Genomic DNA, 26,903 nt, shown 5'->3' with positions numbered 1-26,903 from the left:
GATTATACACAACGCTTTTGCTGTGGAACTCAGGGCAACCAGAAATAGCTGAGCAACATCTAGAATCACCAAGCTATGTTTATGAACTCCTTTATCTGTGGATTGCCTCAGGCTCCTGGAAAAATGACACAAGGCTGATGCCTCAGAAGGTGCTGGAACTCAACAGCAGAGCAATGGAAATGGCTTATTTTCTAAAAAAAAAAATATGTGTTCCTGTTTACATAACACTACATTGACAGAGTAATGACTTCCAGAAAAATGCTGATAATTGCAAGGATGAAGAAATAAGTCTGAAGACAGTGCTGCCTTTTAGAACAATTATAATTTCATTAAAAGAGGAACATAACTTAAAGATAGATTTTATTCTCTTTGATGATTTACTCATGCAAACTGCACATAAAAGAAAACAGTACAGTTTGTGAAACATGTCAAATGTAAAGACCCAAAATGCTAAGTACAGAAGTAGTGTGACGTACGTCTCAAAACGGAATCCATGGTAGTACGACTAGTAACTTCTCTATTTGCTGAACACAGATTTTAATGGTTCTTTTTCCAGCCCCACTGTTAAATTCATTAACTGTTTACATGTCTCCTATACACTTATGTAGACTTATTTTACAAGCGCGACAGTTTTGTTATAAAAAAACTTCACTTATATAAATATGATTTAAAAGCCTTTGTGTTTAGGAGAGCAAATTATAGTATAATCAATGAGGCCTTATCTAGTCCACCAAAACTACAATGAAAAGTGACTGTATAGCCTTCTTGCAGAATTCACATTTTGTGCCTTTGCAACTAATTTCCTTCTCAAAAGAGGGCCACTGTATTTCACCATCCTGGAAATGTTCAATAATTGTTACAGCTTTTTATCCTGAAATTGGAAAAGTAAGACTTCTAAACACATGGGGTTATCAACTCAACTTTCGTAGTTTTAAAATACAAAATATTTAGAATCCCTATTATTTTCATGCTTAAAGCCCTGCAATGATACATATATGACTTGGATACTTCTTTGTCCAGTTTTCATTATAGTATGGTTGTGTATATACTGTAGAAATTATCTTCCTGTGGATCAATTACATTTTAAAATTTAAAACGGAATCAAATAGAAACTTGATGGCACTGACACTTAAAAACACCTAGTATAGTGTGGAGAAGAGCAAATGAACTACACGATCCATTATAAATGCATTAAATCTTTGTTATATACATAATGGAATCCTGCTTTACTGCCAGTTGCTACTATGCATCTGTTTTTGCTATTATACAAAGTTTTCCAACCTGAAAGCACACATCTACTTTTTTAAAACAACTTAATCTATTGTAAAATATTGTACTGTATTTTGAACATGAGTACAGAATCAAAATAGATAATGGCACATTTAAAAAACTCAATATCCTACAGATGATTGGATAATGAGAAAAAGTGTACCTACAATCATCTCATCAGAAACAAACTACATCATGGAATGTTAGTTATCCAAGTTCGCACAGTAAATAACATTTTAAAACTGCAATCACCTATCAGCCAGCATCACATTGAAGGCATCTTTAAACATTCAAGCAAAAGACTGCTGGCATTAACTACTGAACCATTCTCACGCACACACCACACACACCACATTATAATTACATTGTTTCCAAGATACGGTAGATACTGATTTTTTTTTTTTTCCACAAGAAAGGTATCAAAAATTTTGCTACTAAAAGATGACAGTGCTTACACAAGAGTTAAGTACAAGTTAGCTTGCAAATACAAGACAATGACAAAAAAAAGTCTTGAGTTGTCTGAAGAAGGATTTTAGGCTTTTCTGGCATCCAAAACCATGAGTAAACTCCTTAATCTGTGACTCAAAAATCCACAAAATATCAACCTACTTTGGAATACTAAGTATCCCACATTTGATAACCCTGTATTTTACAATATGCTTACTGGTTTCAGCCTAGCAAAGGGTAGTCAAGATATCTATTCCAACTGGAGAAATAAAGCTTTCCTGCCTCCAAAATGAAACTGCTGGAGGGGAAAAAAAACACCTGACATCAATTTAAAATAATTAAAAAAATCAAATCTATTTAGTAATTAATGATCCTCATTTAGGATAGGTATGTGCATAAGAGTACTGTATCTCATATACTGTACTGGCCCTATTAAACAAATTAAAAACCCCAACAGTTAAAAAGCCAACCCAAATGCTATACATAAAAAAACCAAAACGTTTTTCTCCCAATGTTCTTCCTCTCATAATGTGCAAAACAACAAAAAGGCAAAAAAAGACTAAAATCAAATTTACTGTTACTGTCTTTCTCTTGCCTAGTGCTTTATGACCTTGCTAATGTTACAAAGTCAATAGGGACTATGCAGAACTTTGGTATAAAAATGTCACATAATATTACTATCACAGTCTTGGGGATGACCTTTTAGTAACTCACCCCAATGTTTGTTGAAATAATACCAAATTAAAAATGAAATAAACCACGTTGTACTGTACACACACTTTACACATTAAACACAAAAAAATAACTAGTAAAACTAATACTTAAAAAAAAAGTCTTTTGCAAAGAGACTAGACTGATATTCTGTCTCATCTTCACATGCCAATCGTTAAAGCCAAATTTACGTTGGATTTTTAAAAATGAATAATTTTAAGCTACAATTTCTCCTAGATGGAGACTGGTCTTTTGTTGATTTCCCTTTAAAGTCACAAATGTGTAACTAAAACTGATGCAATGCAAGTTTTTAATCAACTTCCTGAAGGCTGCGACTGGGTGGGAGGTGCCATGACGATCTGGGAAAGCACGGGCTCTGTGCTCTGGTCCGCCATCTGGGTGAGAACGGAGGTGGCCACCGCTTCTGCCTTGGAAGTTGAGCTTACGCCATTGGAAGTGCTGACAGAACTGTGCTGAATAGCCTCTGTGTGTGGACTGCTTGGCACTGATATATCTTCGGAACTGTCATCTTTATCTGCAGCTGAAGAAGAAAAATTATTTTTTTCCACCCCCCTGGAACGTGCATCATCATGTCCCAAGTAACAGCAATCATCCACTAAATAATTAACATTCATGGTGTAACGCAGCACAAACTACAAAACAAAGGAAATACTACTTTGTAAGCAAAAAATATGGACTGCAGTATGGAATATTCAGGAAACAAGAACATTTTTACATCTTCAAAGTCATGAGTAAAATTGTCTGCTTTCCTACCTAGTAAGTTAACTGGTGGGTACCACGCCTAAATCTAATGGTGAATGCTCATGTCAATAAGAAATATTTATAGATTACAAATGCTTCCAGATCTCCTAGGGCTATATGAATTGGCTTTAGATTTTTAACACATGCTGAGTTTGCTTAGTAATCAAAAGAGAATAATTCTATGTTGAGTAATTAAAACTTGTGATTGTGAATATATCTGAAAAAAAATATTATCTACACCACTATATTAATTGGACAACTTCCACAAGTTTTCAACCCACATTCTTTTAACAGAGTGAAGTTCAGTAACTTTAGTATACAAACACCTCTCAGTAAGATTTAAAATTGTTAAAACTGATTTTAAAGAATACTTCAGGTGCCCTCCAGAAAACTGAAGTGAATTAGCCACACAGGTGCTCATTTTTTTCTCATGATAGAGGGTAAACAGATTAAAAAATAATTCTCATTGTGCAAAACTGAGCATGATTGTAAGATGAGCGTGATTTAAAATGTCTTTCTTGCACAGTCATCCTAGTCTTTCTTCCAGAGTTGCTAAAGTTAGCCAAGGCATTATGCAAACACTATCAAGCAAAAAGCCGAGTTAAAAACTTTAAAAAAAAAAAGCCTACTGTTTTTCACTCAAAATTAAAAATATGAACACCAAATTTAATTGTAACTTTTTTGTACCACTTTGTGCTAGTTAGTGTTCTCAAGTATTTTTCACAAAAGTTTTATGCGCCGACTTAAACCCAGTATACAGATGGACTATTGGAAGTCTCTGTTAAAACACCACTGACTACTGTATAACATAAGAATACAGAAGGATACACACAAACACAGCCACAAGCATGAACTATTGCTTGTGACATAGCAATGGAACAAAGCTTGATTTTCTCTAGACTTGCCTTTGCAACCCATTCCATATTTGCTCGAGATTGGCCTACCAATTCAAAAGTTACCCAGGGGAAGAGAAAGAATAGGAAGGGGTGACACTGACACTAAAAGATGAACAACACTGTGATATCATAGCCTCATTTCCATAGAGAACAAGGCTAATTAAAAGGAACACTAAGCATAAACAATGATGAAACAAAGTTTATGATGTACTGAGGTTTATACGACATACTAGCTATGGGTAAGAAAATTCACTAAATAGCAAGTCAAGTCCCCAACATAAAGATCTTTAAAGCAGCCCCATGCATACTAAGAACACATTCCTTTTCAAAGACTGAAAACAACAGTTCTATTATCCACTGCTTCTGGAAAGGAATGGTAAGGTCAATAAGGATGGATAAAGAAGCAAAACTGCTGTATTTCTTTCTAAGAAATACTGCCTACATGAACAAGGTAACAGTGTCTCTTATACCTGCTACTACAGGAGCACAGACATAATCGTTTGAAAGTATAATAATGGTCCTGTCCATGAGGCCAACTATTTTACAGATACTGCATTTTTTCAAAAACAGATCTTTCAAGCATTAAAGGAGATAGATGATACTGAGCTAGGTATGCTGACAATCACCACATATCCTAAGGTTACATGGTAACTGCATAAAGGAAGAAAAGTAAAATACTTCTCAAAGACATTTGTGATCCTTAGTAGGATTTGCCCACTCAAGGACACAAAGAAAATGAACAAGTGCCACTGTCCAACAGGACTTCATCTTTGCTACACCTCTATCAAGATCTACAAGATCCCATGTAAAAACAAGAAGGAACACACACAAACTTTATTAAAAACACTTCCTGAAAAATACTTAATTACTAATCATGACAATAGCCTATTCTTCCCCTCAGACAGAATGAAATGGCAGCAAGTGGGATGCCATGTATTGAATACCATCTCCCTGCTTTAACACCACCTCCTCCTCTTCAGAGCTGTTGTTATTCTCCTATGAATCTGTCTTCCTATTATGCTTCTTCTGCTCATCCCCGATTTCCTTGTTGGCCAAATCCTCCTTATTCTCAAGAAAAAGGGTGAGTTTTAAATGCTACAAGCCATAGACCGAGGAAGTAAAGTCGATTATTAGCTCTTCAGCCAAGACCAAATATGCAATGGAAGAAACAGTTATGAAAATACATATGATCACCCATGTACAACGTAAGTTTTTGTATCATTGAGCAAATGAACAAACATACTGTGCTGATGAGACAAAAGCACATGATTCAGGTATTTTCAGATGCCAGGGACCAGAGGGAAGCTTACAGCAGACAGAGAATTATATAAGACACAGACCTAACACCAGATTATGGTAATAAATTTGACTAGAAGTGTAAATCCTTGCAATAACTACAAAGTAGTTAGAAATGAGGTGTCACCCTAAAGAATAGCTATTTAGATCTCCTTCACGATCCTTCTTTATTTAGCCCTAACTTTACAAGAACAGTGGCCAAAGACTGAATACAAAACTCAATTTGAAGAATTAAAACCAAACAAGAAAATCTACTCAATGAAATATAGAAGATAAAGTCATCTCATGACAAAGGTGTCTTGTTTTCTTAAGCCTGAAGTCTAAGCATAAAGAACAAAGGCTTTTAGAAGAAAACTGGAAAGTCACATTTAAATTCTGACTTTTTTTTTGTAGCTTACCAGAGAATTGCCAGGCACAGGACTGTAGTTTCAAGAGCGCAGCTGAAAAAATCATAATGTAGCTAACAATGTCGAAAAAAGCCTAGGCATTTTAACTTTTTAATGGTTCCCCCAGCTTTGCCTCAAACTAAGGAAAATGCACTGTCCAAATTAGAAATCTACAGAAGTAATGTGCACTGTACATTAGAAGGCTGAGAATTTACAGACCTACATCACATGACCTTTCCTAAAGGCTACATAGTTCCTGGGCAGGCTGAGTCATGAGAGGGAGTGAGGCATTTTGCTAATGGAACATAACATGGGCTAGACTCAGCTACAGAAAAGATTTTAAAAATACCAAAGCACAGAGAGTACTTTTGAGGATGTACTAAAGTCAAACATTGTTATTATTTGCTGCTTAGCATTGCTTACCAATAGCTTTCAGTAAGGTAAGCAAAGAAAGAGGGATTTCAGTCTTCAGGAAAAAAAAAATCCACCAAAATGTGAGCGAGTATGCAAGCACTGACATGTGGATCCAGAACTCCTGTCAGTCCCTTGATAACCACTGGAAAGGAAACCTCATGGTAATTCTCATTAGGCCATCCATAGACCACAGAGGGACTCAAGCCCAGAATTGCTCATTTAAAGTGACTTGGCCTTTGGGGCTATCCCTTGTGGTCACTGAAGGACTGTCATGTGTCCAGAACAGGCTGCAGGAACATAGTGGTTTCAGTGGTTTGAATTATTCAAGGTCTGAAACTGGTTAGTCACCTTCTACCATTTCTTTAAAACCAACTAGAGAAAGAACACAAAAAACCCCCATTTAATACCACCTATATTACAGCCTCTATTTATCTTCCTTTATATAAATTTTTGTACAAGTGTTCTAGAGTATTATGTATTTAAAAAATAAATACTTAAAGCACCCCCTTTTTTTTTTAACACAACTTGAATTTTCACAGCACGTTTCCTTTGCACAAGTGTTCACCTTTTTCCTGCTTCAAGTCACGAAAAAGCCCAAGAAAAATACAGGAGTATTGCAGAAGACTTACAGAAATAGTCTGGTATAGAAGAGCTAAAATGAAAAACAAATGAACAACATTTAGATTTCTCCTCTACACTGCACATTATTTTTCCCCCTAACATTTAGAGATGAATTCAGAACCAGTAGCATACTTTTTTTTGGGAAATAAAAAAGTTTTAGCTGGCTGAAAATTCAAACATTGCAACAGAAATTCATCCATAGTGCCTCAAAGCACAATAATATTTTTCTGGTTTCTCTGTCCTGATGACACCCTCTTTTGAAGAAGACACAAGACGTTTTAAATAAGGAAAGTATGATCCCAAGAATAATCTTAAAACAAGGAAGGGGTATATGCATTCTTGTCCTTCGCACTTGGCCTGAGACAAAAAATGTGCCTGGGAAATCCAAAAGATATGTAAGTAGGTGTCAAAAATACCCTGAAAAGCAATATATTATTTGTGCCTGTGTAAGTGCATCATACATGAAACCTCATTAAATTGTGGACTTAGCTGTTAAAACACAGTCCCCACGGTATAAACCAGCACCGTCTCAGCAGTGCGCAATTCAGTACCGCATGAGCTCTGTAATCTGGTGTCTTCAACTTCTTCCACAGAGACAGACTGTTGAACCACTCAAATTTTTGAAGCAATTCAGCTTAGATTACTTGGCAAACATAGTATGTTTATTTAAAAATACTTTCTATGAACACCATTTTCATTAACGTATTAACCGAAACCATTTTTTCCTCTCATAAATTGCACTGGGGGTAACTTGGCCAACATGCTTTCCTAACATTCACACAGAGATAATGTGACAAAATCCCTTCAGAGGGATGGCATTACAACAATCACTCATGCTGAACTTTGACTTGCACGAGACTTTTAAAGAAAATAGGTGAGCTATGCTTCCAATCTCCTTGTGTACTATTTTTTTTTTTCCTGAAGTGTAGGCTTTTCCCTCTAATTAGTATTTTAGTTCTTACTCATTTTGCATTCTTTAGTAAATTAGGAACATTACGGTCCTTTTCTGAGGGCAGAAAATAAGCATACTAAACCGGCCGTTTGTTAAGTCTTCAACAAATAAATCCTTAGCATGTAATAATTTTGCCCCTTTAAGACTTATTTCTAATTATTTTTCATGCCAATTCAGGAACATGCATACTTAAAACATCAAAATTCAAGAAACCTACAGGTTTCGTTGTTTGGGGGTTTTTTTGTTTGTTTGGTTTTTTTTAAAAACCTTGCATGCATAATGCTGTCCCCTAGTAGCTTCAGTATGAAATCATGTTATTCTGTCAGATGGAAGCCATAATGGCTTCATCCCTGCAGCAATCATTGTTAATATAAATCCCAAACATATTTCTACACTGTTCCAATTTACTACACGATGCTATTTTCCGTCTTGTCAAGATGACTGGAGATCAAAGGACCACGATTTATAAGCTCAAAACTGAAAAAATCAGTATTCTAAATATATATATGGCAATAGAGTTGCTAAATCTCCTGAATCTTTTAAATTAAAAAATATTGCCCATTCTGATGAAACTGCTTACAATGACTACAAGTAAAGATGGTGGCCATTAAGTTTTATCGCAAGCACCTGAGGATCTGTTTGCACGCAATACAAAATGTTCCTTTATTCTCCTGAATTACTGACACTGGCAAATTAAAATGAAGTGGCTACATATGGCAGAAACAATCTTCACATTTACAAATATCCTGAAATATCACTAAATCATAAAAACGAAAGCTGTGGGTTATATATTATGAATGTTGCCTAATGCATTCCCAGCTCAGTTATTTGTAACAAATTTGTGTACAATGGACAAAATTGGCCATTTATTCTGCAGTAGCAGCAGCTGGTTCTGACACTGTGTATCATATCCAAAAATTGAGTTAGAAGTCAGGAAAGCATAATTAACCTTTAAACTGCTGGAAGAATGAAAATCAAATGAGCACCTTTAAGTAAAAATATGTATTAGAAAAAAAATGCTACTGAAACTCTCAATATTGCCTCCAGTATTAGAACTGCTTTTAAAAATACCCTGTTTACAGAAAAGCAGTCACTTAATGTGGAAATCAAAACAATCTACAAGACACTGTACAGTAGGAGCCATGAACCTGCATCTGATTATTTTAATGGCTTGACTGATCCTGGATCTTATGGTAAATGAGGATAGCTGTTATACTACCTCTACTGAAATCTCATTACGATGAAGAAAAAAAACCCACAAGGATCTTTCACTGTACTAGGCTAAGATAAAGTATAAAAAAAAAGGTTTATCATGTGCACTTAATACTTTAATTATATTTTCCAAAGCAGGCGTAGTAACTGATAGTCCTTAAATGCTAATTATCATATGCATTTATTAAACCAATATAAAGCCTTCAATGTTGTACAAAATTTAACTGAAAGGACTTAATATATTTCTAAATACAACATATTGATTCCTGTCTTCCAATAACCTTCAAGATTATTTTTTTACAATAATCTTTAGTGTAACATTAGAACTGCACTTCTCAATTTTAATGTTCATTCAGTTGTCTTTGGCAGTATTTCATTGATGCAGCCTAAGGCTACAGGTAATGGAACATTACTCACTATGATAGCCAGATTTCTTCTGCATGGCAGTTACAGGGCAATCTTTATGAGCCAGAAGAAGCTGTTTCAGCTGTGCCACTTCATTTCTCAGCAGGGTGACTTCATTCTAAAGGAAAAGAAAGTTATGTACTTTACCAGGCTCAAACTACGCACATTTTAGGTAAGTATTAAGTTTTGTAGGATTTTCAGTTGTTCATCTAGGGGTAGATAAAATACAAGAAGTTTCCACTTGGTATATATTGCAAAAATGTATATATTTCTTTTATCTCATAAATACATAAATATTATCTGAAACTTGTCTAACTTTATTTTATTATTTTCTTAAAGTAGGAAATGCTTTTATCAAAAATTTCTTTTCAGTTTGCAGTGCCGTGTCTATGTATAGTCTCATTCACATGATCCCAGCTACTGTAAGACCCTTCTACAAGGTTTTGTGATGAATTCTAATCAGAGTAAACATACATTTAACTACCCACATTTTAACAGGTGTCACAGGCAACATTAAAAAAAAAAATCAGCCAACACAGAATGATTTTTTTGTGATTGCATTTGTACTTAGACTTTGAAAATCTCATGTACTGGAAAATGAAAGCTTGTTGATTTCCATATTAATTTTCTCTTTAGCACCTATACATAAATGAGTTCTGTGAAGGAATCATTGATAATAATGACAAAATCCTGAAATGTCATCTTAAATCCACAAAGCAGAGTGTAATCTAAGATACAGCACTTGCAGAATCTACTGACTGGGTTCATTTCCAGGCTGCACTTTTCCACTATTGGGTGACCTTGAGCAAGGTCACTTTAACTTCTTTGTCGTTCAGTTTCCCCATTTGTAAAACTAAGGACAGTGATACTTACCTTCCCTGTAAAGCAGTTTGATATCTATAGATGAGAAGCGCTACAGAACTGCATTACATGTGACAATCCAAATTACGAATGGTATGGCATTTTGATAGACCCTTTTTCACTTTAAATAGTAGAAAAATGTTTATGTATCTACAGAATCAAGTTATCTGTAATGCTCTGTGATCTCCATACCTTGCCACAATATATGCTCTTCATGGGTTGTTTTATTTTCAATAGAAATCCTTTCCATTGATACTTGAAGCTACTTAAACTGTAAGAACCTTTGCACATTAGCATAACATACCACACACATGACATAACTGTTTGGTAAATGCATAGATTTATGCATTTGGGACTAAGTTAAAGAAAAAACAAACACAGGAAAATTGGATTGCAACTACAATTATGTGGAAAAAAAACCCATGAGAAAGTCAACCTGTTTACTTGCAAGCTAGAAATAAGGCAACGCAGTTAGAGAAGAGAGAAATTACAACTAAAAGGATTCCAAAGTAAGGAAAGCATTTCTTAAGAACAGAATTTATTAGGTTTAATTTCAGTAAGTAACACAGTTTACAAATACTGTAACTAAAATTCCAGATTTCTAAAAGAAAAGCTCCTCTTTGTGTCCTCTCCATTTGGGAGACAGAAAATTTCAAGCCTTTATATTAGCAAAATCCTCTTAAACTATTAAGAACTACTTTTTTGTTCAGTAATTTTATTGTGTCAAATACACCTTTTAGAAACTGTATATTTAAAACAAAAGCAAGAGCTGAAAGAAAGACAAAAATCTGACTTCACAGATGTTTCAAATGAAAGAAAAATATGACTGCAAACAAAAAAGGTTGCAATGAAAAAAAAACCAACCAAAAACCCCACAAAATCTCTACCAGCTGGCATTACACATCTGAAATCTTGGACTGCTACGAAGGCACACTACTTCTGTCTCCAGCTCTCGATCTCCTCTTAGTTCACCATGTTATTTACTGAGGAGCCACAAATCTGGATTCCAAGCAGGCAGCTGCACAGCACTGACATAGCTGGGGAAAAAAAAGTGCTGATGTAGTTTTGAGACTTCCTGACAATCTAGAAAAGCAGCAATGTCCAAGAATAGGAAACACACTTCTGTTAAAGGAACATTGGCAAAATAAGTCATCAAATCGAGAAAAGGCTTTCAGAAATTTTCTACCAACAAGTCTCTCGTTTTAAGGAAGAATATTATACACAAACAGCACATATAGATATGAAGTTGCTGTTTATCCATGTGAGTGAAACTAATGTTTATGAAAAATTTTTGAAAAGGCAGTTGATAGATTAATATCAGTTGTATTATAAACACTAAGTATTTTGCTAACAGAAATAGAAAAAGCAAACATTATCCTACATTAAAGAAGATTTGGAAAAAAAAAACGGAACAGCATTCCTATATTAAAAAAGTCAAGGTATTCTCATTGAATACATAGCTCGCACTGTTATTAACACAAACACTGTGTGCCAATAGTGCTATATGTAGTGCACAAATCATTCCTTAAAGTAGAACTAAGCATGTCTGCTAGACACGTGGTTATGCGGAATGTCACAGAAAGGCAATCCATGGTTGTCATTTACATATTACCAGTAAGAACCACTGGCAGTAAAGGGGGGGTTGTTAGAACCAACTCCTATACACACTATAGTTTCTTATCACATATGTGACAACAGCAAGTCTTTCCAGCTCATTCAAAACATGTTAACATGTGGTGGTCATTTAACATGTGGTTAGCACGTTGAAAACAGGCTAACATGAAACACATAGAATAAACACTTCAACGGTCGGCAAAAAGAAAGATTATTTTGAGTTTCTGCACTGGAAAGATCCTTCTCATTAAAGAGATATCAAGTCAAGCGTAGGCACCAACATTTCTTTAAGTAAGCATGAAATATAGCTCACGTACTGTCTAAAATAATTTTTATGTTCCTACATTTCAAAATGTGCTAACATTAGGAAGCAGGTTTCTGGAAGAAATAATATCTATTTTTACCTGCACTTCATTTTTCAAAAGATACTTTCCCTTCTGTATTCTTACGAAGGTATACCATGCAGCGTACAGTATGTTCTCCTGTATCTGCCTGTTTCTTACCTGATCCAAAATGCACAGGTAATAGTAGGATGAGATTAACCCTTACTCAGCAAAGTGTGGGACGATATTTGTGAGGTATATTTACCAAAACTATCATCAGAACCAGGTAGATGTGACTTAGGGGATTGCCCATGGCCGAGTTAAATGCTGCTCTTCCTGTTTCTTTTTGGACAGCTTCAACAAGATACCCCTGCATGGGAAAGGGCCTTTACTGACAGGCATTTCTTTCATAATTTAGCCTTCCTAAAGCAGCTTCTGCAGCATTAGTACAAACTACCACTTGATTGCTCATACTTTAAAACCTACAATGACCTTGTGAGGAAGATAGCCCATTCTTCTACCAATACTTTGCCTTCTAAGATTATTAAAGCAACAGGGACCAAACAAGAGATCATCTAATGAACTTTGGCATCTGATCCTGCAATATGATTGCGTGGCCACTGGGGACACACTGTCAATACTTCCTTACCAAGTTATATACCACACCATGCCCTGCAGTATTGGGCAAGGCAAAGAGGCAACACAATGTGGCATGTGAAATTTAAGAACAATAAACAAGTCAACAGATTAGGAGAAAACACAGTTCACAAAAAGCAAACAAACTTTCATAGCAGAGCCCGTGCTAAAGGCAGCCAGCCTAACCTAAATATATTACTGGCATGATGTAGTTCATGGACATTTTTCTCTAAGCAAAAATTGGAAAAATAATGCTTAAAAGGAAATTACATTCAAACATTTAAAAGAACAAAGTAGGCAGAAGTTAATCTACAGAAAGCTGGAAACTACAGAACAAAAATATATACATCAACCAAGTAAACATCTTCAAAATCTGTATGTACTGTTAGAGAGCTTCCAGTCTTAAAACCGTGACATTGGCATTAGAAGCTTTGACATAGACATTACAAGAAAGCTACTAACTGTGTTGAAAGAAGTCAGAACTGTTATGTGAAGCAAGGCAATGTAATAATTTTGGTATTAACCTACTTTTTGAAGTGTGACATCTTGGTAAATTCAGCTGAGCAGGTCATTTAGATATTTAACAAAATATGAACTACTAAACCCTAACACTCGGTCTATAAAACTGTACTAAGGCCAAACTCCAAACTTATTAAATTTACTATTAAAGTAAGTATTCATGGGTCATTACTGCCCACTATGCTGATCAGCTGTGTTAGCCTGTGAAGTGAAGAATTATTATGGAAATACAGGATTGATTAATGTTTTCTTATACAATACAGTTTAATTATTTCTTTGACATTCAATTTTCTTTACAAGTCACTGTTCTTCACAGTTAACGGTTTTGCTTTTGGCAGACCATAAGAAAATTTTTGTCCTGAATTCACTATTACTGAGTTAACTCTTGGAAATCTGGAAATACTTTGGTTATGGTACTTACACAATTTTCAGTTATAAAAACTGGTATGTGTAAGTGAAAGGCAGTTCACATAATACTAAAAATTATTTTCACTAAGAAAATCTAAATATAGCCAATCTTTTTTGTTCTTTTTCTTCCTATAGATCTACCCTCACTTGTTTCTTAGATTATTTAAACTATGGTGCTATATACCATTTTGTAATTAATGGATTTACAGTGAGGACTGTAACTACATTAAAGGAATATGTCTGCAAGACTGTGAACAGGTACGAGAATACTGTATGTTTGCAAGGAATTTAACTAATGCTGGTGTGCAATGTCATATGTCATGATTCTTTGAATACAGGAAACGATTTCACATTGTGTCCCTGGCTATGAATTTAACATTTCACAGTCAAGGATGCTGAATATTTTTAAAGACATGAAGCTGAAGACAACAAATACACTGTAATTACATGATAAAAAGTAATCTCAAAATGCCCCACTTTCCTGTTGGTCAAGCTAGGACATTTTCTGTATCGAACAGCATGAAAGAGGAGTTTTAATAGCAAGGAAAAGATCTGTGAGTCTGACTCAGTGAACAGCTATGATGAACAAACAAGAAGTGAAACTTTAAGATATCAAAATACTTTCATTTGCATTTTATAAAGAAATGCTTCATTTAGGAAAATACATAATTTTTCATTTCTGTAATTCTCAAAGCTTCTAGACTTTTTATTTTGAAACAATACTTTGTGCCAATTCTCATGTGCTGCTGGAAAACACGAAGTAAGAATGCTTTAACGTTTAACAGCAGTTTAAACAAAAGGGTCATGGATTGTTCTACAGGGTGAAAATGTGTCCTCTTGACAACTTTCCAACTGACAACCTCAGATGAGGTGGAAAAATGACTGGCAACATACACTAGACTACTCTCTCACAATATCGTTCCCCTCACTATGGGATTTATACACACTGGGAGGGCAGGGTGGCGAGATTTGCACTGCCGCTGCCTGTGCTGTACCTGTTCTGTGGACAAAAGAGGCCTTCAGTTTCCAGGGATGTCAATATGGCACCTTTCACGACCACTACATTCACTTTAAAGGAAAAAAAGTGAAGTTAAAAAGAACCAAAGGAAATAAAATAAAATGTTATTTAAATAACTCAGGCTGTGATACAAATTATTAAGAGGAAGATGTTTTTTAAGGTAAGGCTATTACTTTGCTAATAAGCCTTTACTCCAACACATCTTGTCATCCTTGCTTAGTAGCACAGTCTGAAAGTTATTTAAAATGGAACAAAGGACAAGAGGGCATGATTCTAAAGTTTACACATCTTGAAATCTGATTATTCTCTTATATTTTTATTTTACTGCTACATGCAATTAATGCTGAATCTTCAGTTCTGACCTGAGCCACCAGTTACAAAACCATTTATATTTCAGATTTCATGCAAAGTTTAAGTTCCATTGATACAGGATCACTGTCTAAGAATCAAACAACTCAAACATTTTTACTTGAAATTAAAAGTATACCTGTAACTGGCCATTTAGCGAGCTCAGGTCCTCAGCTTTTTTCTCCAATGACTGCACCCAAACTTTCCGTTTCTGTCGGCACCTGGAAGCAGCAGCCCGGTTTCGTTCCAGGAACTTTCTTCTTTTCTCATCAGGGTCTTCATTGGCAGCTCTTCTTCGCCGACCACCTGTATTTGGCGTTTGTGGTGTAGGCTGAGCTGGTGATGCCTGAAAACAGTAAAAAGTATTTAAGTTATCAGTATAACACTGTTCATGACTTAAGCTACAGCACTAGTATAAATACACATCACATCTTGAGAAGAGCGTTCACAACATTTCTAAATACATTCAGGTTATACATATTTCTTTTGTGGAAAGCTGTCATTTAACTTTACAGCTATGTTTTAAAATCTTTTACTGTATTTACACTGCTTACCATGTTACATTAACATGTAACATTTTACTCATGGCTCTAGCTTTGATATAAAATTGCATTAAAAGAAGCCACTCACTTCAAAGTGTTAAATTTATATGACATTTGCATTTGGCAACTGAATAAAGCCTGGAAGCAGTACTTCTTTAGATGGACTCTCAGACATTCTTTTACCAATTCTGGTAACACAGGTATTTACAAAAGGTAAACTTAAAAAAAAACTTTTAAAAGTTACATTTAGAAGGATGTAAATCTTCTACTTTTGACCCTTCCCACAAACCTAGTCACAACCGAAATGCTACAATTATGTCCAACATACAGAAGCTGTTTGACAAATACGGTCAGTGCCGATACTCATTGATCTCCACATAGCAATTTCCTACTTGGTGATGTGTTCCCCACCACTGCATACCAATTTCCCCTACCTCCACTGCATAATAAGACATCATCAAAATATTTAACTATTTTAAGTTATACATTTTACTCCTTTCATACAGACCCTAGGCAAAGATCTAATGAATTATGATAACAATAATGGATCTTAAAATCCTTTCAAATGATAGGATAGACAGAATAAAATGGTCTTAATGACATATTCACCGGTGCACCTGCACATTCAGTCTATCCCTAAGAAAGTTTTAGTTTTAAATTAAAAATTGCAAACATGTATCAGTTGGCATATCGATTTGGCATAAATTCTAGGTAGCTAATAAAGAAAAAAACCTAGGAACTCAAACCAGCCTTTTAGGAATGAAACACTTGCTATATATTTTTTAAAATCCTAATTATAAAGTAACCACAAAATAACAAAACAGCAAGCTTTTAATCTTGAAAATTCTGCTATGTGGTATTATGAAAATATTATTTAAAAAACCTTAAGGTAGTGTGGGAGAACAGCAGCGTTAAGAAGGAGATAATGTTTACATCGGGTAACCTTTTTCCTCCTTTTGCTCCAAGCACATTTGTTTTGAGACTTTATTTGATTTCACTGGCCTATCTAAGAATCTGAGTGCTTTCACTGCAGATGCAGGTCCTTCTGGTTCTGGGTTAGGGTACAGTACACTTAATCACACAGCTGAGACTCTTGTGGCAGCCCAGGAGAAAGCCTTCAAGCAAATTAACCTAAGCATCATACATGATGCAGTTAAAAATTTTTTTAAGTGTTTAGGATCTAAAAATATTAAATATGCAGTACAAATAAAAAACTATTCTATTTTCTATTTTGAAATTATAATCTTGGATAATACATTTTAGAAGCATTTAAGAACATATAAGAACTATAAACATCTTACTGCTACAGAACTATTGACTCCAACAGGAGTCTGCAGCTCATGTTTACTCTTGATTTGTAAAACGAACTTAAGTAAAAAAGGGGTTTTTTTGGATAACAATGAAGGGAGCAGGAAGTACATGTCCACTCTGTTGTCATACCGGTGTTTCAGTTGTTGAAGTTGCAGGCTGTTGTAGTGATTGTGGTCGTGGTTCCTCAGACTGAGTCCTAACTAATCCACTTGGATGTCCCTTGGCAGTATCTCCATTTGTTACCTGAGGGTGCTGCTGGGTCAAGGCTGCTTTCAATCTCTGCAAGCAGAGGGAAAAAAAAAAGGAGAAAAAAAAAAAAGGAGAAAAAAAGGGAAATATTCTATCATGCTACCTTGAGGAATTACTTATGATTTATATTAGTAGTTACTTCAATTTCAGCAAACAGGAGCTCCAACTCTAAAATAGCAGTTTATTTTTACAGGCTTTCAACAGTGATCTAGACACATACCTACTAATAAGTGACAATTTCTTGCAAGCACAACAATAGCAAAGAGGCTTTACAGAGGATCTCAGAAAGAGAAGAATGGTAAGACGTATGGAGAAGTAAACAGAAAGCCTCTTTCATGATGAACTGTGCCCACAAAGGGAAGACTGGAACGCCATTAACAAACAGTTGCTGAGGCTGGTATTACACAAGGCACAGATCAGAAAGAAAACAACTACACGAGGGAAAACAGACAAAAACCAGAACATAAACTTCTTTCCATTTAAAAAATTCTGCTGTTCTCTATCAATTTTTAAATAGTTTGTTATGACTCCACTTTTTTTATGGCCTGTACAAACACTCATCTCTACAATCCTTCCTATGAGTAGTTATTATACAAAAGCCAAGGTCTTTGCTGAAACATCTCAGTAATGCACAAAACAATAATAAGCTTCAGGTTGTACATAAAAAAATACCTTTTATTTATATTAGAAATATGCAAGGTAACTTACAGCATGCTATTTTACATTTAAAAAATTGCTAAAATGTTTGAAGTTCTTCCTTATTGCACACAGCCACTATGAAGAACTAACTTCAAATTTCATCTGTACATAGTACATTCAAGAGTTACTGACGACAGAGTACTTTAAAGCATTTTTTTGACTACCTTTTGAAAATTATTTCACTCAACTTTTGGTGGAATCTATTAAAACTATAAAAAATAATACATTCTATTTACAACACATTCTTAATCTTGCATGATAAAAGGCCATACTAATTCTCAGTAGATACAACTGCTTGTAATTCCAGATTCTTTCTTGAAATTTCATTAATATTTTGTAAGTTATTGTGAAACAGTCTGTGTTACTTAAGAATTTACCTTGCTAGACAAATGGTACTAAAGAATGTTTTGCTACTGAACACTGGATTTTTAAAGAATCTAATACAAGTTTAAGAAAAAATAAATTACTTAATACATATCAGTTTATGAAAACTCTGATAACTTATATCACTGTATTTTGGAATACGAACAAATATTGCCAAAGTAGCAACATTAATAGAATGTCTTAAAAATGCTGGAGCTGGGCTGCATTTGACCAGCTCAAAATAAGCAGAAGACTTTGCACTTATATATGTAGATATTATCTATAAACTGTAGTATCCAATGTCTCTCAGTAATTAAATCACTGGAATATAGGTACAGCTCTTTCCTACCTTGCATGACAATAGGCTTTCCTGGGTCCTGTTTCACAATTAGAACACCACATTGCAGATTACCTCCATCACAGAACTGCAAAAAATCTTTAGGTCTGCAATATTGCAAGTTACATCAACTATCAAATCCATACAGTTGGCTGTAGCATCTAACCACCACCACCAAATATCCCACTTGAGGACTACAAGGAGAACAGAGAAGCTCCAACGTTCCTCTCTTGGCTTGCTCTTACGGAATATTTAGCCAGAGACTTCTGTAGTTAAGTCTCTTCTGTAGTCAGTGCTCTAGATTGAAGCACATACTACCCTGAGTAGGGACCGTTAAAGTGTACACAAAAATTCAGTGTTAATGAAGTTCTGTTCCCTACCTCATTTTTGTATCAACTTTGTAAGTTTCCCAGAATGAAGAAGGTGCTTTCAGAGAAGTACATAGGACAAATTTACAGTAATTTCCCCAGTGCACATCTCTAACAAGAATTTAGGACTGCTGCAGGCATTAGGGCAGGATGACACAATTTTTTAAGATAACATGCCCATAAGTCTTAGTGTAGGTACAGTACTCTGAAAATTCTAAGCCCTTTAGTAGTTGTTTTAACTCTTCTTTTACAGCACTAAAACACACTCAATAATCAACCTGTACCTTCCTAATTCACCTTGGAAAAGCTCACAAAAAAATTTCAGTCCCTTTCTCCAGCTAAAAAAGCACAGAGAGACAGAAGTGTTTTCTGTCTAACTAAAATAACTAAAACCAAACTTTGTGATCTAATTACAACAATCAAAAGATTGATAAGACGATTTCCACGCTACCCCCCCCTTTAAATTCTATCTAATCCAGGTCATTAAATGGTAAAATTTTCTAAGCTACCATCAGGACTACCAGGGACACACATCACTTCCAAATGGCTTTTTAAAAAGTATTTTTTAAAGAAAGTAGCAAGTAGTTAACGTTAACATAACAACTTTATTCAATATCCTGTCCATAAGTTATTAGTATCTGATTTTTCACAATGTATTTTATTATCTGAATTACTTTAGAAGTATTTCTTGTATCATAATTTGCTGTTTAGCAGGATGTGACAAACTTTCAGGAGTTAAAATCAAGACAGGACAAATTAGTTGTAACAAATTAGTGACAATGTGTCTATTTTAACTTCTGCTGAGGTTTTAAAGGATAAGCTCTCTTTTATTTCATCAAGCCACCATACTAGATTTTTAAAAGTTAGTCTCAAAAATTACTTGACCAACATACACCAACTTGCTATATATATACTTGCACTGACATGAGAAGTAGAAATGATTACATTCATCCAGCTCAAGTGTCTGATTATGTACATTCAGTGACTACAAGCTAATTTGTAATTTTCATGGCAGTGGAGCATAAACATTTACACAGTATGTGTATGCCCAAAGTGTCTGATCTACTCTGCTTGTGAGTACATGAACAAATCTTGATGTAAGCGTCCTTCATAAAAATAGTCCAAAACAATAAAGTCTATGAACTCCTGAAAATGCTTTGTAGTGTCTGCTTGAAGTTGGTTACTTAAAGAAAAAAGTTTCACTAGCATATCCATTTCCTTACTAGAAGAGAGTCCAAGATTTGGGAAATGAAACAAAACTAAAGCAAGTTTCTTTTGGTTTTTTTAATGTGCACATAAGGCAACTAACTGTTACTATCATCTAGCTCCAGTCTTCTACTTCTGCATTTCTGTGTTAAACAAATATTTGCAAAGTTAACCTAAAAAGAAAGGATGTTCATGCTATTAATCTGTATATTTTACATTCAATTTGAAAATAGCAGTAGAAAGTGAAGGAAATAGCACAATCCTATCTACATTATAGGAGATCTATCATCAGGCACAAAGGATGTACAGACAGCCAAAGTAGGACTTAACCCTCATTACTGTAATGCTAACAATGAAACGTGATTTTGTAAATGTATAAGTGCCCTGGGTTAAGCTGAGACAGAGTTAACCTTCTTCATAATAGCTAGCAAGAGGCTGTGGTTTGGATTTGTGCTCAGAAGAAAGCTGATAAAAAGTGATGTTTACACGGCTGATCCTTCAGCTTCTCTGGCTGGCTGCAAACAGGAGAAGCTGGGACGGAGCACAGCCTCGGTTACTAGCCCAGGATTTGATCTTAGGTTCGAGATTGAGACCCAAAGTGGCCAATAATCTATTCCATGACATACACGCCATGCCCAGTATATAGGTGAGGACCCTCCAGAAGCTTGTCCCTTTGGTTCCAGGTCCCCTTTTGCTTCGGATCATCTTGCTCCAGGTGGTCCCTCTCCCAAGGCCCCTCCCCCATCAGCTCTGGGTCTGGGATGCTCGGACTGTTATCTCCATTCCATGAGTGCGGTTTCAGGACATGCCCTGCTCTGGGATCATCAGCCAGGAACAGGCTGAGCTTTGGTTATCAGGTGGGGGGGTGGGGCTGTAACACTGTGTATCATTCATTTGCATACATTATTATTTTCAATATTATTGTAGTTTAGTTATTAAAGTGTTCTTATCTCAACCCATGAGTCCTTTTTTCCCTTAAATTCTCTTCCCTATCCTTGGGGGAGGACTGAGTGAATGGGCGTGTGGGTTGGCCCCCAGCCAACTGCAAACCCATCACAGTAAGTAAACAAACTCCTTTTGAAAATTGCATTGTTAAATGTAATGTACTATGGAAACAAAACCAGAAAGTGATTGGTTTTAGTTTCATATAAGAGAGCTTAAAAGTTGAAATTCAAATAGTTATTATTCAAATTATCCACAAATGCAGAAATATTGTGAAAAATCTGAGGAATACCTACTGATTTTCACAAGAAGATATCCAGCTCATGTATTTAAAAGGTTTCATATTTTTAGAAGGTAATGCTGGAGTAAAATACTATGCAGATGTCCTGCTTCCTGTGAGTAGCAAGACAGTTACCTCAAATATGATGAGAATGTCAGTTTTAAAAATCAAGTATATTGAAACAAATATTAGAATAAACGTACATAAGCATTATGATGTGGGGAAACCTGATGACAACCAAGAGTTTGATATTATTTGGTTAATGGTTAACAGAGGCAAACTAAAATTGGTATTTTCGAATAGCTTAATAGTTTTTAAAGTATTTATTAGCAAGGTTTTCTTCTTCCTGTATATCCTTGAAAACAAATCCTCACCACATCTGTCAAAATTTGGTAGGACTAGATCATTCCATCAAGAGCTCACAGAAACAAGATAATATTCTCCAGAAACAATTTGTGAAAAACTCAGATCTATATTTCATATCTGCCACAAAAGCTCATCAGAGTAATAACCCGCCTTCTCCTGGGTGTTATCCTACCATCTGCTGCTCTATTACTTATCTTTATTTTGCAACTAATTAACAGCATAATCTTCTAAATTCAGCAAGTTAATTATCATTATTGTGGTCTTTGCAACATCATCAGTCCTTATGAAGTCTTGTCTCTCCACCCCCAGAGAACATATGAAAATGAAGTAGGTTGCGAGAGGGTCTGTTTCTTTAGAGTAGGCTCATTAGGTGTTTGCTGATTAGCTCGGCATGCAGAGAGACAGGTCAGAAGAATTCTGCTGAACACAAGGTCCCATGCCGGGCTCCAGCAAGATAATGTCGGTTTCTGAACATTTGCCAAGCTGCCCTCTGTCACTTCTCAGTAGAAGCCTCCTGCAGAAAGCCTACTGGTTGCCCATGGTGTGCGAGGTATTTCTCAGATTGTGACAAAAGGTTTTATATGGGTAGGAGGAGACAGAGGGAAACGTTCAACATTAAAGCAATTTTTAAGTTTTTCAGAAACTTCTGCAATCCATACAAAAGGGTCTGAACATTAAGTTTGCATCCACAAGCTGCAAACTCAAAAAAAGGATGGTTTACAACTAGGAGTAGCTCATGGCTCGCATTTCAAACACAGAAAGCATACAATTATAGATCTTCTCACAGAAAGATCAGAAGCAATTCTGTAATATTTAGAATCATGCATCCTTATCTTAGTGAGGAAGTATTTTTGTCTTTTTTTTTAAACACACCTGTTGCATCTACTTCCAAGCCTCTCTAAAATACCACAAAACTGACTTATGCATTTTACTTAAGTATGCTGAAGTTAGTTTTTTTAGCATAACAACAAATATAGAGTTGTGTCAGAAAAACTGACAATTTATATTATTAAGTGTGCCAGAGAAATCTGACACTCATTTTCACTCCTATTGAATGTCATTTTCAGTACAAGATATAAGGATATTTTCAAAAGAATAGCAGTAAAAGACAGCTTGTGTCTGAATAAAATCTCTAGTCATCATTCACTTCAGTTCTACAAGCAACAGGAGAAAAAGGATCCATGAACGCTCAAAACTACAGTAACAGTGCCTTTCACAGGTGTGAACGGAGCAGCTATGTTCAATACAGTAACTTCAATATTGGACAGTGAAATTAAAATGCAATCTAATTTCATGTAATTATCCTATACCACTGAAACACAAAGCACTGTATATATTTCAGTGCTGCAGCAGACACACGTGATCGTGCTTAACCCACTCTTCCACTAAATTTCCGCCGTTTCAGTTGAGAGCCTCTTGCAATAGTGTCACCAATCACAAGGACTTGGCTGATTGCATGGACAATTTTTAAATTTCTGTCTCTCATGGCTTCTTTTTTGTTTTCTTCCCCCTTTTACTTGTTTGTGATTTTTTTTTTTCCTCTCAGTCATTATTCTTTGGATTTGGTATATATTTTCCTATCCGCTATTTCGCTCAGTGAACCTGTTCTCACATACAGCTATCCCTCTATGGAATTCATGCAATCATTAAGCCTCAGGCAACTTTAATGGTAACCAGGGAAAAAAGCACTTCAGCAAAGAAAGAAGAGAGTTCTAGAAGTAACATCTCAGCAACTTGCTTCACGTGAATAAAAAAAAAAAAATGGTACGCTGAAGGAGTTTGACACTTCGGACTGAAAACTTATCAAATCTAGAAATACCCAGTTCTGATTATTATGCAATAACGTTGGACGTTACAATCTAAAACCATTCTCAAATGTCGTAAGAGAGCCCATTTATGAACTGAAAAAAGTTTCCAAAAGCTGTCCAAAGTGGAAAAAAAAATACGCAGCAAGTATATTAATTCCCTTATCTTTAAAGGCTTTTAAGGCTTCTAGGATAGCTGAAGAAAAATTTTAATTGTGTTACAGGAAGGAATCCTATGCTCATTACCAAAGACGTCTTCTTCCAGTTATTTTAAGCTTTAGCTTTTGGAAATCAAAATATCAGTTTGTTTTACAGAAGTTCATTCATGATTTTATGTAAAGAAGTAGATGATGCTCTAGGTACAATTTGGTATATACAACTCATAAGGAAACAACAGGTATTCATCAAAATAGAAAAGTGTGTCGTTTTCACAAAGACAAATAAAGTTCCTCAAATCCATATTTAAATAATTAAACTCCATAGCACTAGGAAATAATGCCACTACAATCTCTAATTTTATTTTTATTGAATTAGGTCTCCCCTTCACTTAAAAGAAAAAAAATTGAAGCCTACATAACAGTAGCCTTTTGTAAACAGGTAAGAGAGAAATGAATGATTGAGATGAGGAATAAAATCAGAGCACAAAGTGCTTTTATTACAAAACTCTAAAATAGGTTAGTTCTTTGAAATGTCATGTAAGAAATGAACTGCAGAAATAGCCTCTGTAAAGAAAGGCACAAAGCACAAATGAAAGAAAGTGCCTCATTCCTGCCATGGTTTGTACAAGCTATTTCATACAAAACATAAGGAGTTGTGCTTTCTACACAGGACAGATCTGTATCTGGTAATAATTCAGCAATTTGGGGATATTGCATCTTAAAGTGACAAAGTTACTGCAAACAGTTCTACAGGAATTTTACTCAGCCTCTGACGTAGGTAGACCTGTGTCAGTTAAGAATACCTTGAAATAGTATTGCCATACATATGATAGTAGAAAATGCAGAACACCATATTAGGAAAGTATGGTCTCTGAATAAGAGAACAATTCAAACAACACTGGCCAAAAGCATTTATGACAAAACCCTTTGGAGATATGAGAAAGCATATTAACCTTCCAAATTTTGCACCCCATACACTACCAAAGTGACTTTAATATCTGAGGAATAGTCGCAATGTTAAGAAACTAGTCGAGCATGTTTTTTATATTTGCTACATATACTATTTCTACATTTGATAATGCAATATGAAAAAATCAGTGAGACTGCAAGGTCTGTCTATAAAGAAAAAAAAATTTCTCCAAATAATAAATAAGAAATAAAATAAAGCAACAGCCAAGAAAATTTCAAAGATCTATATAAAACCTGACTCCTGGGCCTTTATTGCTGAGAAGGGAACATCACAGCTTCACCCCTTCATCCAGTTTCCTGTCCAAAATACACCAAGAATACTAGGCTGACAGACCTCACCCCAACATGAAACAGAAAAGTGGCTATGGTAGGCAAAAGGAGACAGGAAACGCTCCCAGTATTCTGCTAACTTAAACGTACCAATAAATCCACAAATTGCAGTGTACTGTTAGTAGATGAAACATATACTGTGATGAAACAGACACTATTCACTTATGAAATTTCAGTGTAATAGCTTATATTTCAACTTTAAACGTGAACTATTAATGAAATAAAAAGCAAACAAGTAGATGTAAAACTAAATATTAAGTCTTCTACTGGCTTAACCAGGAACACAAGTGAAAAATAAACCTCATTACCATACCTTTGCAGAATTTAGTTATACAGCAAGCAAAATTATTTTCAAGAGATACATGAAAAATAAAGGATTTGTCACCACAAAGATTTAAATTTAAAAATTAAATGGAACTTCACAGTTAATAAACAATGACATATCGGCCAACAACGCATCACATGGCATGATGAGTTCATCGTGCTGTTAGAAGCTTTTCTACATAAAGTTTCTCATTAAATTGCTTTTATTTTAGAAGTGATAAGAAATTAAGTTTTTTATTTTTGTGAATAGGCACTATATAAAAGTAAATGAGCATAAGAAATATACGTCATTCTGATATTCTTGAATTCCGCTCATGCTTTATATTAAGCGACAAGAAAGGAAAGAAGAAATACTGCAAATACCCTTTTTACAGTCTCACTTAAAAAGATAAGCAATCACTAGAGTGCATATATTAGCTAAATTCTAACGAGAAGACTAATGAGACTGTTAAAATTTAAGTCCAATGATTTGTGTTTTTCTTTGCAACTGAGTGATTGCGTCTTCCAACACGAGATTAAAACCTTCACCACATACATGTATTTCCTCTCCTACTTTAAAGTTTTGTAAGAGCAAAACACTCAGTAATATGCTTAAAAACCTGATTTCTCACTCATCTAAAATTTTTTTTGAACCAATTCCTCCTGGATTTCACAAAGCAGAATTCAGTGCATAAGTCTCCTGACTCTAAGGAGTGTGCAATTTCTGAGAAAACAGTTCTTATTTTCACTTTCTTACATTCTTCTCACCTGGATTTAAAACAAATCCATCTCATCAGAGATGTTTACATTCAGATATTTCCTCAGGTATTAAAATGTTCCTTTTCCCATCCTAGGGGGACAAGGATGCACAGAAACAGACCTTCCTTTCTGTCCCTCTCTACGCTATTTTAAAAGTCACCATATTCAACAGAGGAGGAAAATGAAGGAAGACCTAACAGCATTAGGAAAAGTCAGTGCACTGGTGACCAGTTCTCCACAACAGTTTCTTCAGTATTTGGTGAATGTGGTGTAGTGTGCGCACTATACTGGAATCCCATTACTCTGGGCAGCAGAATAATCAGTATTCCCAGACCCACTGTTTTTCATATTGTGGTTTGAGGAGAGAAAAGAGGTAAGGAAAGAAAGCCCACAGGCTTAGGTCAAGAGAAATGAGATATCAAAGCACGTTAAGGGCATTCTCCTACTTATCAATATTGATGTACAAGAATATATTTTATCTAGTAAGTGTTCCTGATTCTTTTTCAGCAGAGTCAGAAAGGAACACCACTTCACAAGACAGACACTGTTTACAGAGGTATCTTGTAAATACATCAATGGGTTATTTATTGTTTAATAATAGATTTTCTACTGCTTTAGAACAGTTGGAACAAAAACAACAAAAGAGAAGCCACTACCTAATGTTGCAGAATTTTTTTCAAGAAATTGATTAATTCAAACTACCATCTTAACTGCATCACTAATATTAAAAAAAAAACCCAACAAACTTTCTTCTGCTTGTTTTGCTCATGATTTTCCCATGATAATCCCCAAACACTGCCCAACAAAACAGAAACAAG

The 26,903-nt window shown here is 35.2% G+C and overlaps 1 protein-coding gene across 2 annotated transcripts in view; it reads right to left on the bottom strand.

The window, feature by feature from the left end:
* Positions 1-302: 302 nt before the first annotated feature.
* ATF2 (activating transcription factor 2) overlaps positions 303-26,903 on the bottom strand; it is a 40,840-nt gene continuing 14,239 nt past the window's right edge. For both annotated transcript variants that reach the window (XM_010084942.1, XM_010084950.1), the window contains 4 exons: positions 17,081-17,230; positions 15,238-15,444; positions 9,384-9,489; positions 303-2,968 (listed from right to left, as the gene is read on the bottom strand). In XM_010084942.1, coding sequence (XP_010083244.1) covers positions 2,742-2,968; positions 9,384-9,489; positions 15,238-15,444; positions 17,081-17,230 — 690 coding nt within the window. In that variant the 3' untranslated portion in view covers positions 303-2,741. The remainder of the gene's footprint in view (positions 2,969-9,383; positions 9,490-15,237; positions 15,445-17,080; positions 17,231-26,903) is intronic.

Source organism: Pterocles gutturalis, unplaced genomic scaffold, assembly GCF_000699245.1.
Source record: "Pterocles gutturalis isolate BGI_N339 unplaced genomic scaffold, ASM69924v1 scaffold42611, whole genome shotgun sequence".
Lineage (NCBI taxonomy): Eukaryota > Metazoa > Chordata > Aves > Pterocliformes > Pteroclidae > Pterocles > Pterocles gutturalis.
Note: the sequence above shows the minus strand (reverse complement) of the source record. Positions and strands in the feature narration are given on the sequence as shown.